The 21,127-nt window shown below is 40.1% G+C and overlaps 1 protein-coding gene across 4 annotated transcripts in view; it reads right to left on the bottom strand.

Annotated features, from left to right (window-relative positions):
• Positions 1 to 21,127, bottom strand: part of LRBA (LPS responsive beige-like anchor protein) — a 432,959-nt gene that overhangs the window by 192,927 nt on the left and 218,905 nt on the right. For 2 of the 4 annotated variants that reach the window (XM_042467312.1, XM_042467313.1), the window contains exons 38-40: positions 20,765 to 20,925; positions 3,484 to 3,630; positions 730 to 866 (exon numbers count right to left, since the gene is read on the bottom strand). In XM_042467312.1, coding sequence (XP_042323246.1) covers positions 730 to 866; positions 3,484 to 3,630; positions 20,765 to 20,925 — 445 coding nt within the window. The remainder of the gene's footprint in view (positions 1 to 729; positions 867 to 3,483; positions 3,631 to 20,764; positions 20,926 to 21,127) is intronic. The other 2 variants (XM_042467314.1, XM_042467315.1) reach the window with 1 other exon arrangement.

The following is a 21,127-nucleotide window of genomic DNA, read 5'->3' as shown; positions in this document are numbered from 1 at the left end:
AATAATTTATGTCTATGGAAATATAACACGCTCGCTACATGAGATTCATTGCTTGTGTTGCCCTTCCTCCTCAACAAAACAACATATTTTAGGATTTCTTACACTAAAATTCAGAAGCAGACAAAGAATGCATATTCATTAATCGCATTTTAGTATTATGGTACAGTCTTTTATAGTAGTCCTTTTACTCTGTGTGTGTGTATGAATGAAATTTACTGTCCTTGCATTTGAAGATTGCTGTCATTTAAATAGAAATGCAGTGCAAATGAACCTATTAATATATATATCATCAAATGGGAATTATCTTTTCTGCATAACCATGTGTGGAGTCTAATTCAATCTATACAAAGCAAATGTGAGAAATCAATGAAATTTACTAATCTTATTAAAGCACTACTGTAAGGAGACAAAGTAAAATGCTGGCATGCACATAGGTTTTAAAAGACAGCGCTGGTAAACTTACTATTATTAACACATCCTCTTGCTGCGAAACAACTTTATTTAAGGGCCTCCCTGGAGATTTCTATTCTATAATTTATTCATGAAACGGGGATGAACTATTTTCCATCTATACACGGGAGTCACTTACATGAAAACTTCACGAATTAAAAACTCACAAATACAGAAAAGTGCTCAGTGGGTTTAGAACGGAGCGGATGAAAAATTAAAGCTGTTTTGCAATTTGTCACTAGCCTTGGTGCTTTGGGAGGGGGGTCAAAGATCTCTTACCTTGGGATCAATTTTCTTAAAACTGGACTCTTCTTCATCTACCTCAAAATACAATTCAGAGGCGGTGATGGAAAGTGTGCCCTTCACCACTACACAGGGGGACACAAGTTGAGCCGGCGTAGACAGACTAACAGGACCTACCAAAAGAAACACACAGGCAATTTAGTTATCGATGGTCTGAGCGGCAAGTACAAAAATAAGCATATTTTATTAGCTTACAGTACCCAGCTGCACTTCTTACAAAAATAACTTGATGTACAAATGAAATTTTTATTCACCACCATCACCCAAAGCACATGTAATGCTATTTGTACACTTCTGTGCTGCCAAACGTTTGAGCAACCACAGCTGAAACCAATGCAGATAATATGTTCATTTAGATGGCTGTTAGATTAGCTTTTGTCATTCGTAAGTTATGAAATGCTTCAGAACTGAATACTTTATGCTCCATACAATACCGTATATTGAGGGGGGGGGGTGCTTGGATGAGAAATATGTTTCAGATGTGAATGTTGAAGATCCAATTTGACCCAGATTTCTTTCTTATTACTTGTTTACAAGATCTTCAAGAATTTCACACACAGGCTTTTATTTTTATGCACGGCACAGTCCTATTTTTTAAAAAGTTAAATATTACTCATTGCCAGAAAAGTATAGCAATTGAAATGAGGCTTCAACTCGCCTGTTTTATGTATTTTTCCAAGGAATCCACAGAGCATTAGTGCAGCTCAGGGACTGTGGGAGTAAACAGCTGGAGCATGGGTTTCCAAATGGATGGTTTTTTATTGGAATAATCACATCTCCACAGGGCTTATCACAGAGACAGATCAGTGTACTACTCAAAACAATAGGCTGGGCACAGATCTAACAATATGCAGCCTATTATAAAAAATAACATCTAGAGAAAGAAAGTGGGTTATATTTGTCATTCAACTCCACAGAACACTGAGACCAACATATTTATCAACTGAGGCCTTTGTTTAAAAATACCGTATAACTACATGCCTGACACATACCCCTTTTCATTAATAAAGTATGTATAAATGAGGTGCACACACTTAGGCAATCAATGGGTGAATAACTGCCAAAAAATTCTGACAAATTGTCATTTCTGTCAATTGTGAGGAGGTGTGATGGTCTTTAATCTTGCATCAATCTCAATGTGTGCCAGTAGGACAATAGAAGAGATGCTCTGCTGAGATCAGAGCAGCTTTGCCCTCTATTCCCAGTACATTGTGTTTGCAGATGGGCATCCGATAGCTGCACGACTGCCGTGATTTCCCAAAGCTCATTCCCACAAATGGATGAAATAAGCAGCTATGTGTTCTTTTGCTGTCTCCCTTTGCCCTCTGTACATTAGCATGTAATCCAGGAAAGAAATAACATTTTTTCAATCACTTTCAGACATTCAATTACAGGGCAAGCAGACAGCTGCAAGAGCCAGGGCAGCTCAGGTCCCCTTGAAAACCCCTGACAATTTCAACTTCATTTCTAACCCACAGTACTTTATTAGCAAGGATTACTTCTTAATCCTATTGCCATTGTCAAGATTATATAATTAAACTCCCCTTTCACCTCTATTACAGTATGAATGTATTAACAGAAGCAACAAATGTAGAATGAGGTGGAGGGGGAGTGAGGAAAGGCCAAGGAAAGGAGGCTTCTGGAGGGTCTGCTGAAGAGCTGTTTCAATAAGAACTTCCCTCAACAATGCTGCTGCTTTACTGATTTTGGTACATTGATTTGACATCATTCTATATTTTCATGTTTGGTTTCTGTTATATGGTGCTAGGCAGATGGTGCAATGCATAAGGAGCTTCACTAAAATACAATTTAAGGCTGCTTTGTATAAATCAGGGGGAGCTTAGCCTCACCCCATCCACTCACTTCCAGCAAAATGGAATTTTAATAAGAAAATATTCTTGTTTTGAAAGTTAGCGTGAAATATAGCCATAGCCAGAATTGTATAAAAAATAAAAGAGTAGAAGTGACGTCCACATTTACAATTCTAGCCCTCAGACAAGTGGGTGGTATTATTATATATATAATATAACACTTCCAAGTGGGAAAGTTTGCTTGGCATACATTTATATTATGAGTTGTAAAAATCTGCTACAGCAAAAAAGAAAAATACTTCAGGTAAATATAAACAGGAGGTAAATGCAAGATTAGACTGATACAAAAGGGGTCTCCCAAAATTCAGAGCACTGCCTTGTTTTGAAGAAATTACTACCTTTGTTGAATGGAGCTGTTTTGTGTGTGTGTGTGTGTGTGTGTGTATTTACACTTTTTTTGTACTTAATGTACTTTTGTGGTTCCCAGAATTTCCCCACCCAAAACAGATACATACTAGTTTCTGATACGCCTATGGCAATTCAGGTTACGAAGGTTTTTCGGGTTACGAAATTAGCCGCGGAACGAATTAATTTCGTAACCCGAGGTACCACTGTATATATGTATGGATAGATAGATATAGATATATAGATATATTATCTATGTATATGTATATAAATGCATTTCACTGGATCATGTTATATATCAAGCTAGGCACATACCCACATATACATGCACAATCCCCCAGTTTTAATCCAAAGTGATCCTAAGGGCAGAACATTATCTTAGGACAATGCAAAGAAAGACCAGTCCAGCACTGTTTCTCCTCCCTATAGCACAGAAGGTGCTGCCAAGGGAGTTGAGGGAGAGAAACCAGTAAGGAGACCCCATCAGGAGGAGGTAATAGACAGCTGAAGTTACCAGTTAAGTTCTCCAGTTCCTTCTCCTCGATGGATGACAAGGTATCATCATCGCCTTCCAAGAGAATCTCACTCTCCGAGTTCTGATTTCCTAAAGCCTGGCTCTTGATAGACTGCTTTCCTTTAACAAGTACATCTTCATCTGGAGCTGAAATGAAAAGAGAAACGCGGCTGTCAATCAACCCTCAGAGACAATAGCTACAACAAGGGGCAGGAGGGAGAAGTAACCTTCCTTAGACAGATAGATACTCAAGGCTGGGATGGAGGGAAAGTGATGCAGAGATCTCAGCTGGGGGGAGGTAGGCTAGCAAACCAGCTCCAGGGCTTTAGCCACCTCAGCAGACTCCTTTGTAATCTGATTAAATTTAGCCAAGACTTGCATTTAAACCCATCCCATATTCTGAATGACAAAACAGGATCAGTCCCATCTCCCCAAAACCACCTGTAAGGGAACTTATACCTTGAACAACTAACTGGAAGCTCAAAAGTGGGATGGGAAGGGGGGTGGAAGGGCCAGGGACCACACAGGGTGACCAGATGTCCTTACCACAAAGGTGGACAAAATGTAGAACATTAAAAAAAAAAAGAAAGGCATGACCACAGAAAAGCTAAAACCACTCCTAGAAATGTAAATCCATGCTTCTGAGTCAGGTTCAAAATGGAGGGCATGTTGGAATTCCTCCTGGGCAGAAGTCTGAAATAGAGGACGTGGCCTGGAAAAGGAGGACCACCCTTGGTCACCCCAGGCCACAATAAAAAAAAAGGGGGGGGGGTTTAGAAGCTAAGACTGCAAAGTTTATGGAGGAGGGAGGTCCAGGGAACTCGGATTACAGACTTCCATGGATCTGTAAATATATAATCCAGTTCGATACCTCTCTGAACGGAAAGGAACCGATCCTCAAACCTGTCAAGCAGCACGAGTGGATTTGTTGTTGTTTTTGTGGTTGTGTGACTTCACACCTTTTTCCGATTTATGGCGACTCTAATAAAATGAACCGATCAGGGGGTTTCTTGGCCAGATTGGTTCAGAGGGAGGTTTGCTACTGCCTTCCCCTGAGGCTGAGAGAGTGTGACTTGGTCTTAGTCATGTTTAGCGTAGACCCACTGAAACTCATGAGGCTTTTTCATTCTGTAGTTAGTTGGAAGACCTCCTCAAGCCCTATTCCACTGGATCATGAGTTTCTGTGAGGCAACTGTCTACAAGGCGACAGAAGTCGGTCCCTTTGCCTTGGCTTCTTTTTGGTGCAGCGCAGTGGTCCCCAAACTGTGCCCTTTAAGAGATTTTTGGACTCCAGCTCCCAGAAGCCTCAGCCATGTCCTACAATAACCTGGGATTCTGTGAGCTGAAGTCCAAAATCCCTGAAAGAGGCCAGTTTGGGGACTACTGGTGTAGTGGTTTGATGCTTGGTACAAATCTGGAGACCAGGGTTTGGATGCTTACTTAGCCCTGGAACCCCACTGGGGTGGCCTTGGGCAAGTCACACTCTCTCAGCCTCAGAGGATGGCAATGGCAAGCCTCCTCTGAACAAACCCTGCCAAGAAAACCCCAAGAGAGGTCAGCATCGGAAATGCCTGGAAGGCGCAGAACTCTTTCCAGACTGCGCTCTAGACCCAGGCTTCCGCGGCGCTACTTGGAAACCCCCCGACAGAGAGCACACTTCCCTGGGGAAAAGCCTCAGCTGGAGGGCTTCCAGACCTCAGAAAAGGACGATGTCTCAGAGAGGGATATTTCCCCCCAAGGAAAGCATCCGCACCGCGGGCATATAATTCGTTCTGACGCCGCTTTTAACTGCCACTTGAAAGCACACAAGACAGCAGTCAACGAAACATTATCATACGCGGCATCAGCATTGCATTCCCAGAATGCCATAGCAGGGAGCCAATGGCACTGAAAGAAGTATCAAACTGGATTACTTCTGCAATGCAGCTATTCTCTCGTTGCTCCTCTCCCCGTTTTTTATGCGTCTTTTGTGCCTCTCCAAGTCCTTTCCGACTTATTTTTTTCTTGCCCTGGCCATCCTCTGAGGCTGAGAGAGTGTGACTTGCCCAAGGGGTTGTTTTCCCCATGGCTGAGGGGGCTGCTTTTCAGCCTCTGAAATGATCTGGCCGAAACCCGACAAATAAAAGTGGGATTCCGTCCACTTCGCTGCAGCTGAGAGCCAGCCTCTGGAGGGATGGAGGAGGAGAAGGGCTCCGAGGAGGAGGAGGAGAAAAAGCAGCCAACTTCCCACCAGTTTGGACACACATGGGGGGGGGGGGGGGGAGTGGAGGCTAAACTCTGGGATTTACCTTTGAATAAACGTTTAAGGCATTTTAAAAAATATTGTAATTTTTTGCTTTTTAGTCCCAACACTCAGTCCACCGGCATCAATGGAAAATCGAAGGTTTTTAATGGCAATCTAAGGCGTAAACGGAGCAAGGACAGTCGGGGGGGGGGGTGCTGTTGTTGTTGTGTGCCTTCCAGTCCTTTCCCATCAGGGAGTTTTCTTGGCCAGACTGGTCCAGAGCTGCCTTCCCCTGAGGCTGAGAGAGTGTGACTCAGAGCAGGGACCTGAACCCTGGTCTCCAGAGACAAGCAAACCCCTAAACCACGCCGGCTTTCCGCATTTTTATCTACTATAAACGCCTGCAAGCCGGAGACAAGCTGCGAGAAGGCTGCATCCACACTGCAGACATGGTCCTGGTTGACACCGCTTTAACTGCCAGGGCTCAATGCTACCGAATTCTGGGAATTGTGGGAGTCTGTCATAGAGCTCTGATGCCACAACAAACACCAAATCCCAGAAGTGCACAGCACTGAGCCATGGCAGATACAGTTGTGTTGAACTGAATTATTTCTGAAGTGTGGATAGGATCCCCAATGCCTATGTGAGCCTGCTAGAATTTTTTGGTTTCCCTAATAGGGAAAGTGTTATTCCTAGACATATTCCCTGTGAGGATATGCCTGTGTGTGTGTGGGGGGGGGAGGCTATTGAGGCTTCAACAGAGAGGGGGAAAGTGTGGTTAGTTAGCCTTTTCCAGCAGACCCACCACCGCCTTCTCTTTTGCAGAGGCATCACCCAGAGCACTGCTCCAGCACAAGGCAGTGCAGTCACTTAGCCTCACACAGAAGCTGCTGGGATGTGAACTGGCAGCTCAGCAGCATTAGCAGATCTATGCATTTTTAAAAAGGCTATGGGGACTTCACGACTGCATCCTTGGTAATCAACCTTGCACTCTATGAACACTTAGAAGTGAAGCTGGAGGGGTTTGCTTCTTCTGACTGACCAAGGCCTCTGTATGGGAGGCCGGCAATCACTACTGAACTGAATGGGCCAGAGGGGGTTAATGGTTTGAGCTACGCTTCTGGAGACCAGGGTTCAAATCCCTGCTCAGTCACTGAAACCCACCAAGTGACTTTGGGTAAGTCACACACTCTCCACCTCATAGGAAGGCAAAGGCAAACCCCTTCTGAACAAACGTGAAAGGACTTGAAGACACACAACAAGAACAACACCACCACCATTGAACTGAGAGAAACAAAGGTGGTAACTCAAGCTTTTGTAGACTTAAATCCACTTCATCATCTTCATCGTTTTCTGACCAGTATATAACAGGGATCTTGTGGCACCTTTGAGCATGACTGAGAGAAAGAAGTTAGTAGCATAAGCTTTCCTAGACCTAAGTCCATCTTCATCATTTCCTTACTCAAGTCTAAGAAAGCTTATGCTACCATCTTCTTTCTCTCAGTCAGTCTCAAGTGTGAAGACTGGGATGCCTTAACAGCAAACTGAGACTCTCTCAGCAAAATCCCAGTTTTTCCAGCCAAATGTAGAGTATTTCTTCTATCAAAATATTTATTTCAGCCAAAGCATTATATTCAAGGATACATGTGTGATGGTAGTTCCATTTTGTTGCTACGGTGCCTTCAAGTCAACTTCAATGTATAGCATCCCTATCATAGGGTCTTCTTGGCAGGGCTTATTTAGAGGAGGCCTGCCCCTGTCTTCCTCTAAATGACCTATCAAAATGACTGCTTTAAAACATATGTGCCCATTCTATATGTCTAATGTAGCAAATGTGCAGATTTTTCAAGGAGGGGGGGAACCTACTTCTGTCCTAAACTTTGCTATCATTTTATGTTAAAGTGCACTTTCTTTAAATTTCAAGCTGACAACAGGAAACAGATAGGAGGCAGCAATTCCCTACTTATCTCACTATTACTTCCCATGTTGCAGCTGCAGAGTACAAGAAACCTATTCAGCTTTCTAGTACCCAGAAGGAGTTGAAGACTTACACACAATTTTTGGGTAGCTTTGCAGGGGGGGGAGGAAAGCAATATACTGGACCAGGTCTCATTTTGCAAACATATGCCAAACACATCCTGGTCAACCAGCTTCAACACATTGCTCATTACTTTTTGATTACTGCCATACATAGCTTGAGGTTCCAGGGGCTTATTTTTAAAAACCTTTAATCTGCAAACATTTACAGAGGAAGGCAATCCCTAGTGGCCAAACATAAAGCTTAATTGTCTCCGTAAACATGGGAACATAAATTTTCAAATAAAACTATTCACATTAAAACAGTAGACAAAACATCAGTTTGGATTCCACATCTTTTGTTTTAAAATGCCTGAGTTCAGTTTGCAATGAATCTCAGTTTTTTAAATCTCAGTTTGCCCCAGCTAGGAAGCTTTTCTTTTACATTTTCTGTTGGTTTAGAAATGTTTGTTTACCAGAAGCATTGCTGGTCAAGAGGCAAGACAGTTTTCCCCCCTTTTCTTCCCCTTTTAAAAATGTACCAGTGGCAATAACTAAACAAAACTCTGGTTCTGGAATTATTCAATGAGAATTGAAAAACCTCTTGTCATGGAAAATATGCAGCTGATATTTAGAAAGGTTTTCCTGTAATTAACTCCCTCTTGAGGATTTGAAGTTAGCAGCAGTAAAATTACCTACAGTATTCTAATACACAACACATGCACTAACATTCAATTCTCAATGGCCTAATAGCTTTCTAGAGAAGGATTTTTTTTATTTATTTTTTAATTAGAACAAGACAACTACCAGATAAAATAAAATATGGCAGAAAAACATATTTATAAATTCTGACAACATATAGTTCAGTATAGAATTCACCTTTAAAATCAGCACATGCTTCCAGATGTTGGACAATTCCATTTTATTCTGTACCTGGGTGAACTTTCTGTTTTAGATTAAAAGCCTCATTTAAATTTACAAGTATACCTTTCATTTATTTAAAATTTAGTCTGAAAGTCAAAATGTATGCACAACATGAACAGGAACACATCTTGCAAAAAAACATCAACCTGTGCCAATAAAAAAAAACCTTCTCTTTTGCCAATAATTGAAGAAGGGATACAATCACGACAGCTTACAATAATATTATGGTGTAAAATATCATCTGTGCAAGGATTCACACACTTTCTGTGCTTACAGGCTCAAGGGAGCTTACACCACATGCTATGTTGCAAAAGTGTTTATGGATGAGTAATACTGACTACTTCAAATCCATGGGCATATTCTTATTTACATTTGGTTATAACCACCTCAACCAACCGAGATTACAGTATCTTCTACAGCTGTTTGAAAGCATCAATTCCAAGTCGAGAACAAGAAAGAGCCAAAACTGGTGAATTGCCCATTCTATAACTGCGTCCCCAAAATAAATATATGGATTTACACAAAAATGTAGGGAGCCAGTGTGGTGTAGTGGTTTGAATGCAGAACTAGGGCTTTTGAGGCCAGTATTCAAATCCCCACTCAGCCATGGAAACCCAGTGGATGATTTTGGGCAAGCCATACTGTCTCACCTTTAGAGCAAGGCAATAGTGAGCCTTCTCTGAATAATATTGCCAATGGTCACCATCAGCCGAAGTCAAATTGAAGACATATAAGCACACACCAATTTGTTAAAGGGATAATTTTTTAAATGCAGATGAATGGTTGTTACTGAAAAATGTTATTGTACAATGTCCTACTTGTGGGCTTCCCCTTGCCATATGACTGTCCTCCCCTCCATTCTAACTGTCAGCGCTGTGGCCTTATAAGGAGAAAAGTGTAGGCAGACACAGCTCCATCATATCTAGACCAGCAGCAGATGAAAGGCCCTCCCCTTCATCCCAACTCCCACCGCTGTAGCCTGAAAGGGAGAGGAGAACAGGCAGTATCTGCCAGACTTAATCCCCATCCCCACTGCCATTTCTCTTTCCTAGGCCTGTTACAGACTGCCAAAATAAAGCTGCTTCGGGTCTCTTTGGAGGGATGCTGTTTAAATGATGCATGCGCCCTAAGAATCCAGAAGCTGCACCAAAGCTGCCCTCCAGTTCTTAGGAATGGAGTGTGGCTTTGGCGCGACCTCCGGACTTAGGACCCATGCATCATTTAAACAGCATACCTCCAAAGAGACCCGAAGCAGCTTTATTTTGGCAGTCTGTAACAGGCCCTTGTCTTATTTTGATTGTAGGCCTCAGGGCAGGAAACTGTCACATTGATTATTTGTAAGCTGCCTTGGGAGCATGTTATTTTGTTTGTTTGTTTTTTGGCTAACAGTCAAAAAATGTAATACAAATATTCGAAATAAATTGGGAAGACTATACTGGATTGTTTAGGTCTTTGGTCTCATCCAGCAGCCTTTTTCCCATGTTCTTATGCTCATACCAGGTATTCAATTATTCCAGTGTTGTATTAAGGATTTGACCTAAATCTCCTAATGGCTAAGCTGGGTCAGGCATTGTTAGTACTTGGATGGGAGATTGCCAACGAATACTGGGTGCAGTATGCTGTACTTCTGGGGAAGGCAATGGCAAAAGCATCTCCTGAAATTCATGGTGATTGAAGGCACATACACTGTCAGTCATCAGAAAGCTCTTAAAAGACTTGCAAGCCAGGAAAATTTGTAGGCCTATTTATAAGACCAAACTATGCTTTTAACCCTTTGAACAGCAGGCACTAAGAAATATTGATAAAATTCATACAAATTTAATATATATGCCCAAATTCAACTGCTAGTCCCAGCTAGATAGTAGGATTTAGCTATGTGCTGATTTAGTGATCAGCAGTTAATTTAGTATGTTTAGTTGTAACTAGCAAGTGGATTTGCTTTAAAAAAACAGCCAAGCAGAGTACATATAAGCTAGTTCTACAAATACCATACACCACACAGCATGTATTACAAAGTTAGTACTATGGTTCTATGATAAGGAAGGTTATGCACACACACACACACACACACAATACAGTATGTAGGCACAACTGTGAAAATATTTGCTCATGTAATACCATATATTCTATTGCATGGTTATGCTTGTACATGGCATTACTGTTTTATGCAAATGTTTCTACACAGGTGGCTACACATAGGGACAAAAAGAAACCAAGTGTTGGACTAAAAGCAAGTGTTAAATTTACTCTTTAGAAAAATAAGTTTCCACATATTTTGGGAGTAACCATCTCAGAAAATACAGTTTTAAAAGATGCTAGCTGGAATCCTAACTTATCATCCATTAACTGAATAGAGTTCATAGTCAAGGAGTAGAGGTTTGCTTTGTACCCTTTGTCTGGCCAAAAGCATCACCATTATCACCACTCACCACCTCCTATTTCTGCAGAAAGAAGGGGGGAGACAAGAGAAGTCCACCGCTTAAGTGAAGATAAATACCTATGAGCTAAGCCATAATATTTGCCATTTGACATATTACAGCACCAAGGCTCTAGCTAATTCCCCAAGAGACACTGGAACCACATTCTGGAGACCTGAACATGGATACACAAGCTTCAGAGAACTAAAATTGTATAGATATGCTTCGGGACCATTTGTAGCACATAGTATCATGCTGACACAACAGTAATGTTGGTCAACAACATGTCTGTCCAGTATTTCTGTTTTACTGGTGACACCATGAGATTAAAGAGCAAAGAGGGTTGGAAACATTCAACAGATGTGGTGTAGAAAGGAGAGAAAGTCTCAGGATGTAGAAAAGAAAGAAGATTTCATTCTTGAAAAGAGCCTGCCATATTTTAGGCTGAAAATATTTTTATGGCTACAGAGGATTACAACTTTAACATCAACCTGCAGGGATTCAAAAAGAGTGTCTCCAAAGCTTGTACCCGATATCAGTTGTCACACTGTGAGATGCCACATACATTTGTGGAGAGATATTTAGGGGAAATGGAGAGTAATCCTACTCCAATACTCTCAAGATACATTTCTTTAACCTAGAAATGTTGGTGTACAAGTTAGCCCAAGAGAGCAGAGTGGTGGCTGGCTGATTTATAGGTCAGAACCGACTCTGAATGACAGTTCTTTCACCTGCTAACATAATTGTGGAAATTAATTCTGGCAGTTAAGATATGAAAGTAGTGACAGATGAGCACATGACTGACACCTGGTGTTTGGATAGGAGCTGAGTTGATCAGATGGAGCTCTATGCCCTGGTGTTTTCCCCCCTGAACAATGCAGAACTACATTGTAGAAGTTTACATATATATACAGTTTAACAGAAAATTGTGATTATAAGAAAGATTTTTTAACTTTATGTCCTTCATGAAATAGTTTTAGTACTGTTTAATAAATAATCAAGAAGAAGACAAAAGAAGACCAGTGAGATATTAAATGTCCAAAGATCCTGTATATAATTTATATATTATATGCTTTTAATCATTTTTCCTATGCTGAATAAAGAACATATGAATTATAAGACGTGCAACACTTTTGTTTGACTCCCAATATGTGTAATTTTGCTAATTTAAAACATCATTCTGTGTAGTTATTCTAAAACAATCAGGAAGAATTAAACATTACATTACCTCCCTGTTGTTAATACTTTATAGATCTAATAAAGATAAACTTTGGAAAAGTAAAATGTTTAGATACTGTGCCCTTCTAACAAGCAAATGGCTCCTTTTCATCCTGGAGAGAAGTGACCAGTGGGGTCTCACAGGGCTCTGTCCTAGTGCCAGTGTTATTCTACATCTTTATCAATGACTTGGATGACAGAATTGGGGGCATACTCATCAAATTTGCAGATGACAACAAATTAGGAGGAATAGCTAATACTCCAGAGGACAGGATCAAAATTCAAAATGACTTGAATAGACTAGAAAGCTGGGTCAAAGCTGACAAAATGAACTTCTACAGGAAGAAATGTAAGGTACTGCACATAGGGTGGAAAAATGAAATGCAGAGATATAGCATGGGGGACACCTGGCTGAATGAAAGTACATGGGAAAGGGATCTAGGAGTCCAAGTAGACCACAAGTTGAACTTGAGTAAACTGTGTGATGCAGCAGCTAAAAAGGCCAATGCAATTTTAGGCTGCATCAATAAAAGTATAGTGTCTAGAACAAGAGAAGTAATAGTGCCACTATATTCTGGTTTGGTCAGGCCCCACCTGAAATACTGTGTCCAGTTCTGGGCACCACAATTAAAAAAAGACATTGAGAAACTGGAGTGTGTTCAAAGGAGGGCGACTAAAATGGTGAAGGGTCTGGAAACCATGCCCTATGAGGAACGCTTTAGGGAGCTGGGTATGTTTAGCCTGGAGAAGAGAAGGTTAAGATGTGATATGATAGCTCTGTTTAAATATCTGAAGGGATGTCATGTTGAGGAGGGAGCAAGCTTGTTTTCTGCTTCTCCAGAGACTAGAACGCGGAACAATGGATGCAAACTACAGGAAAAGAGATTCCACCTCAACATTAGGAGGAACCTCATGACAGTAAGAGCTGTTCGACAGTGGAACAAACTCCCTCTGAGTGTAGTGGAGTCTCCTTCCTGAGAGGTCTTCAAACAGAGGCTGGATGGCCATCTGTCGGGAATGCTTTGATTATGATTTCCTGCATGGCAGGGGGTTGGACTGGATGGCCCTTGCGGTCTCTTCCAACTCTATGATTCTATGATTCTATGATTTTACAAGAAAAGAAATTCCACTTAAACAGTAGGAAGAGCTTCCTGGTGGTAAGAGTTGTTGAACAGTGGAACATGCTGCCTCGGAGAGTGGTGGAGTCTTCTTCTTTGGAGGTACTTAAAAAGAGGCTGGATGGCAATCTGTCAGGAGTACCCTGATTGTGTTTTCTTGCATGGCAGGCGATTGGACTGAATGGCCCTTGTGGTATCTTCCAATTCTATGATTCTATGGTCCACCCACACTGCAGAAATAATCCAGTTTGACAACGCTTTAACTGACTCAATGCTAGGGAATTCTGGGAACTGTAATGTTGTGAGACACTTAGCCATCTCTGTCAGAGAATTTTGGTGCCACAGCAAACTACTATTCCCAGGATTCCCTAGCAATGAGCTAAGGCAGTTAAAGCAGTGTCAAACTGGATTATTTCGGCAGCTTGGATTTGACCAATAGAGAACCTAGTCTTCTATGAATGACTTGGTGCTGTGATCCTTATATCTAACAGTGGGAGAATAAAGTAACAGAGACATAGCTTCTGGATCTGTAGTACCTCACTGAATGCCTTCTAACATATAAATAGATTACCTTCCTCTTTAAAAAAATAATAAACTCTTTGAGATCTGCCAGAGAAACCTCACTTAGAATTCTAGCTTTTCTTGTTGCCACTAAGAAGAAGGCCTTGTTAGTAGTCAGCCCCAAAATGGGATGTATGTGTGTGTGCATGACTTTTGATGTATGGCTAGGGCCATATCATGGGGTTTTCTTGTATATATACTCCCGCCTTTACAGACACACATACACACACCCCATGATATGGCCCTAGGTTCGCCATAAGTCAAAAAAGACTTGAAGGCACAAAGCAACAATATAAGACTTTACATTATTTAAGTATTATTAATAAAAAAGTAAAGAAAAAATGCTGTGCTAGAGACAAATTCTTTTGTTCCCAAGTCTTCACATTTCCCCAAAGGCCTTCTTCAAACTCTTCACAAAACTAAATGTGTCGGCAAAAACCTTCCTGACATCCCTAGGCTCACTTTGTTTGCACTTAAACTTCTAGTCCAAGCAGAGTATCCACTTAACCAATCCCTTTCTTTTTCCCCCTTCAGGTTCGCCTATCATCATGATATACACTAATAGCAAACTGAGTCCACTGTGTGTCATAGCTTATGTGGCCAAAACTCTAGTTATCAGCAAGCTTGGGGAACTGTAATTGTTTTTAGAATTCCCCCATAAACACTTTTAATGGACCAGTTCCCTCCAAAAACTAAATAAAACCAATGAGAACTGAGCATGGGAGGGGGAGTCAAGTGGTGAGGGAGGAATGGAGTACCTTACTTTCAAAAAGTGTGGGTAAGATGAGGTCTAAAGAGTTACTCTGTCACCTTGGCTCCTAGTTCTGTTTTATCCTAGAAAAGGGCATAGCAAGCTGACATCCTGAATAGACACACTCCATATTGTAACATATTGTTGTAGGTGTCAGTTGGATGTCAGCCCATTTAAAGTTATGGGCTGACTGGTAAGTCTTGTGACTAGAACTCTTGTCTCTGTTACTTTATTCTCAAACTGTTAGATATAAAGATCTCAGCACCAAGCCATTCATGGAGGACTAGGTTCTCTATTGGTGAGGCAGGACATAGTACTGCCTGGGTCGATCTCATCAAGGCCATGGTGTCTGAGGAATGAGGCAGATGAATAATCAGCAAACCATTTCTAGTGAAGCATTAGAGAAAAGTAGTTAATAGGGTCCACGGGCCAATGATCGGGGAAATGTCAAAGGAATCATGGAAGTGAGATAGGAACAGGCAGGACTGAGGGAAGATATTGCATCTAAGTTTATGGAGAAAAGCTTTATATAGAAACAGGAAAGGGCTGCAGTAAGTCACAAAGCTGTTAAATGTGCTTGGGACCCAGGTGACCTACTGCTTTTTAAGTAAAAGGAAGTGCCTTGGGTAGGGTCCGCCTAAGACATTTTGGCACCTGAAGCAGAACAGCAATTGGTGGTCCCCATTCACTTAAATCAATCTACACAGCATATAAAGCCAGCAAAGTTATTTTGGCATGTGAGACATTAAATCCCATAAGCATCTCCCAGCACTAAAATACAGTAACAACACATTAAACAACTAACAATTTGCTTTCAAGATCACAACCATATGATTTGCTGCCTGAGCTTACCTATTAGTGGGGCCAGTTGCCTTAGCTTGCTTATTGGCAGGGCCAGCAGCATGCATGGTGTAGTGGTTTGAGTGTTGGACTATGACTCTGGAGACCAGGGTATAATTGCCCACTTGGCCATGAAACCCACCAAGGGGCTGAACAGACTGGCTGTAAAAGCTGACTTCTGGGTGGTTTGGGGGTGTGGCATTTTGACAAAGCCAACCAGAAGCCACCCAGCCACTTAGATAGGAGCAGTTCCAAGCTGTTCTGGAGGCATAGTGTTTTGATGCTGCATGCCCCTGGAGCGGCTTGAAGACAGTCTGAGCTTGCAGTGGTGCAACCAAAGGTGGCTTTTTACCAGCCGAAATGGGAGCAGATCTTTTCCATTCCTATTTGGGCCAGGTCTGGGGACGACTGGGGCTGTGGCATGTGGGTGCCATGTCGCGGGGGTGAGCGGCTCCAGGGCAGCCCTAATCCGCCATTTTGGAGTGATCTGTTTCACCCAAGTGATCTTGGGCAAGTTACACTCTCTTGGCCTCAGGGGAAGGCCAATACCAAAGCTCCTCTGAACAAATCTTGTCAAGAAAACCCCATGTTAAGGTTGCCTTAGGATTGTAATAAATAAAAATGACTTCAAGGCATGCAACAGCAACAACAAGGTGAGCTCTGGGTTTGAGAAACAAAGTTCAGTCCCTACAGCATTGAAAGTTATAGATCTCATATTCAAAACAATTACAGTCATTTTTTGTCCTGACACACTATGAAAGGGAAATGTTTATATGGGGGAGGGACACACCCATCTGTGGTTATGTGTTTGAGGGTGTATATATGTTATATTCATCATTCTATGTTTACCTTACCATTCTGAGCAAAAATTAGCAGTGTGGGAAAGTGTAAGCAGCAGTCCTAATTATGAATGGAAGCATTGCAGCTTGTTACCAGTTTCATCAACAAACTTGCTGGTAACATAACTGTGAATTTTCACTAATATTGGAATATTAAAGCAAATCCTATCTTCATGCAGATGCTCCCATTTTGTAGCACCTACTTATTCTTTAAGAATGTATCCTTTAAGACATTTCACAGGGGGTAATCTGTGGGGTGTTAGGCGTGCAATGCTTCTGTTTGAATGATGGTGCCATTTTCTACAGTGCATATGGAATTTAAAATAGGTTCCATGGCAGACAAAGCTTATTCAGTAACTAAGCAAAAATGAAAGTCAGAGCAGTCACATTTCCAGACTGACTTTTACAAATAACCATTCTGGATGCTCTCTTTTTTTTCCTCCCTCTTTGAAAAATCTCCTACAGTCCTTTTTCCCAAGCAATTTAATGTGTGCTTGGGAAGGGCAATTAAATTGTCAGAATTTTAAAAAAATGTTTTTAACTAGAAGATAGCCCAGAGAATAGTCACGGGGCCGATATTGATTGTATGAACAGAGAACATTAGTCTTCAGGTATTTACTCTGCCACCTCTGCACCAGAGGCTCTCCTTCAAATCACATCAATTCCTTGAAGAGACGGCTAGTGAAATACATAAATGAGGCTGCAACACAGTTGATATTTGATCTCTAGACATTACTTTATTATATCCTGGTTTCTGATTGTTTTTGGATCCCTTCAACTACTTCCAATCGTAAGCTGTAAAGGGCTGTATTCTCTTTGGTAGTATTTTATGGGAACAGCCCTTTTCCTAACTGAAGTTCATTGCATAGAATTCATTGCATTCAATGGAAAGAGGGCTGAAATTGCATCTTATTTTGTTCCAAGAGTTCCTTTCTACATTATGAATGCTATATTCCGGAATAGTGGTGGTTGTACTAAGGTCTATGCCAACTGTGGGAGAATGCAAATATTAAAAATTATTTACAATGTTCTCTTACCATTTTCAGTTTGGATTTTTACATAGGATTGATGTAAGAAAAAGTAAACATGTTAAGTAAAAAAAGAAATAAAATTTGTTATTACAGAAGAGAACATTCCCAAAAAAGAAAGACTGTCAGCATGGTCCGCATTGCAGCAGACCTAAAAGGCTTGGAGTTAAACCAATGCAGCTCCCCATTGAACAAAATGGTTCTGAACTGGCTTGAATCCAATTGCCTTGACATAAATAGATTATGGAACGGAGTGTATATAATTGAAATAGAATGCTCTGTAATTAATTATTAAAAGGAAACCACAAGACAGGAAAACAATTCCACAGAGCATTCTAGTGACATCCTCAAGCACAAAAACACAGGTTCAAAGGCTAACTACCTATCTAGTTCAGATCATATCTGTATGACCATTATACTTTTTATTATACTTCTTACATAGTTAATTCTACATTATTCTATAGTTCACCAGTGTTCCTGACCAAGACTATCCTCTTGAAAATATCCTCCATGCACCAAGTTTGAGCTTCAAAAGCAAAACTGTTCTAGCTTCATGAAACCCCTTGCAGCAGATTTTCACCAAAAACATTTCTAAGTACATGTTGCAACTTCAGTTTCAAATGTCAAATTCCTTTCAGAGTGGTGGCATTAATCTACCACCATCACCCAATGTATGCAGTTAAAAACCACTCTTGAATACCACAGTCATTAAAATAGCTACAAAGATCTGTCCACTTAACAGCTCATTCACATGTTCTCTTTTCCATGCACTTGCAATAACTTCATAAAGAAATTACTTTGATAATCAGCTTGATGATCTTTTAATTTCAGGCAAATATATATGTTATGTATGCACACATGCTGTGAAGGACAGGGATGTCAATTAGAAAGGCAGCAATGGCTTGTGCCTTCCTTTCGGGAAAAATACATTATAATGAATATAAACAGACATTTAATTAAAAAAAACAATTGACACAGAAGGTTTTCTCAATTCAGGTACATGTTTTTGAACATTATTTTTTAAATCCAGTAACTATAAAATCTGTAGTAAAAATATCAATTATCCCAGGAAAGTTATACTTCCTTGTCTGTTATAGTAGAATGAATTCATTCATTCTGAACCATTGTTTCAATGATTTAATCAGTAGATCTGCCAATTATACAAAAACTCATAAATAATTGAACAAGATTTCTTAAATGGTATAATAGCACTACTATCTAAATTTGCTGGCTGCCATCCAGAGAACCATACAACCAGTTTTCCATGCCTAAGGGCAATTTCAATTCCTGTCTCCAAAACATGCTATGTGGCAAATGATGGTTGAAACTGAATTCCAAAGGCAATTTGGGATGCAGTATAGGGATCTACTGTTCCTTGAAAATCAGCTCTTTTTTTTGTAAAATCCTCCTCCTCCTCCTCCTCCATCATATATGCAAGCCCTTGGGCTCACTTAAGTAGTTTGTTGGCTTCCAGCTGCATAATTGTATTATTTGTTGTTCTAACAACTTCAGCTAGTTTTTATTTGAGGCCAACTGATAAGGTTCAAGTCAAAATTCAAAAATTTATTTTAATTTAAAATAGTGTCTTTGATTTTATTCAGTTAAAGAACCATGTTGGTCCTGATGATGACAGTTTAAATAAGAAGACAACATTCTTGGCCTTGCAAATAAGTGCATGGCCTCATCACTCCCCAGCATACAATACTTTCCTGAATATATTTTAATCTGTTCAACTGAACATTGTTTCACACTATTTTTGTCACCTGCACCACTCTGTCATTTTACACATTATGTGGGTTCTGATAAATTTATACCTAATAAAATTACAAAGTAACTTTTGAATGTTATAACAATTGGCAGTTATAGCTTAGTATTTAAAACTGACATAGAATTAACGTATGCTTCAAAACATCTGTTACACAGTAATTACTAAGTAAGATTGCTACTATACACTTAAATGCTTTTAAACAAAAAAGAAGATAACCAGAAAATAAATATGGCTAAAAATATCAATACTTGTTCTCAGAAAGAAAGGTTAACCTATTCCACAAAACCTACATTAGAAAATTCAAATGAACAGACTAAAGACACTACTGCTCCAATTCAGGGCTATAAGTTCATTACTGTAAATATAAGGAAGAATAAAATGACAGTATCGGGTTTTATTAAAGGACATATAGTAGCTTAAGATGATTTGCACTTTTGAAACCCTTAAATATGAAACACAGAAATGTAAAATGAGTTTCAAAGCAGGAGGAGCCTAATTACATCCTATTTCTCTCTTTCCCTTTCCCTTTCCCTTTCCCTTTCTCTCTCTCTCTCTCTCTCTCTCCCCTTTAGCGAACGATGAAAGCCTCAAGAACCATAATTGTGTTAAGATTTGACTCTACTTTGTTTGGTCATTCATTTTAAAGGATTTCTGTCATGTTTGGCATGATAGCTACTGGCCTACAGGAAACATTTTCCTTCAGAAATGGCTTTTTAAAAATGGGTGCAAGAGGTTAAGATATTTGGCCCAGGAAAACTTTTCAAATTATTCTGTCTTCCTGGGGGGGAAGGACAACACTGAGATGGTTTCAAACAGCAATTATCTATTCAGCATTAACAACAGAAAAAAGAAAGTAAATTAAAATGGCAGGAAACTAGTTCAATAACTGCTGGCATTGTGTCTCAAGAGCAAAATTAGTCTTAGATTTTATCTAATTTTCATCAATATTATTTTATTTATTCGAAGAAGCATAGTGGAAAGCATAAATATATAAGAAAACTGGACTTTAGAAGCATTATAGAAAAATAATGAGGTTGTGTATTTAGTTCAGGTTTCTCTTACAAATTACAAGAGAGAAAGCATAGTTCTGCAGTGTAAATACATTTCACATTTTCTGGGACCACACTGATTAAGGGGAAAAATAGGAATCTATTCTTAACATTTACTTCTGACATTTTGAGAATGGATTCTTATTTGACTTTCCAGATTTAACAAGAGAGAGAAAGACAGAATTAAAGGAAGAGTCTCTGGAAATATAAATAGAACTACACATTTTCTTTTAAACCTGAAGTTAATTTTAAAATAATAGGAAAATGTACCTTGTTCCTATTGCTACAACTCATATAAAGTAATTTGTCACAAAACCACACTAAGGGAGTAAAGGAATATTAAACCTTTGTCTCAAATCATTGGCCAGTTTAACCCACAATGTAAAGGACTTGCACAGAGAAATGCCATTAAGATATAATTAGGTCTTGAAACGCACAGGTCTGAAATGCAATGAAGAGACCTCTGAATGTGAGAGTTCATATTCTCACAGACAAATGAAGGGTATGCTTCATTGCCATGTACTGTACCTGCTGCTATTGGCAAGAAGCAGATTTTACACTGACCATGGTCTATGGCTGCTTTTAACGTTGCTTCAGGATGTGTCGATCCAAGGGGGTTACGCACAAATCGTCGCCGGCGCCGCAAGTCATCTTCCCAGTAGTCAAGGCGCCAGAACTCACGAGGACGACTACAATGAAACAGAGGAAACACATATGTTAGCAATTATCAAACAGCATGGTAGCACTGAATTTCTGCATAAAGCTTTCCTTGTTTCCTCTTTCTTTTTCTTTTTAAATAGCACCCTAAAATGCTTTCTACAATCTTTAACTTCGGTATGTCCTTGAAAATAACAATATCACCTTCCAGTTTGAGGAACTCCTTTCCCTTTT

This window comes from Sceloporus undulatus, chromosome 5, assembly GCF_019175285.1.
Source record: "Sceloporus undulatus isolate JIND9_A2432 ecotype Alabama chromosome 5, SceUnd_v1.1, whole genome shotgun sequence".
In the NCBI taxonomy this organism is placed as follows: Eukaryota; Metazoa; Chordata; class Lepidosauria; order Squamata; family Phrynosomatidae; genus Sceloporus; species Sceloporus undulatus.
This window is presented reverse-complemented; position numbering and strand designations above follow the sequence as displayed.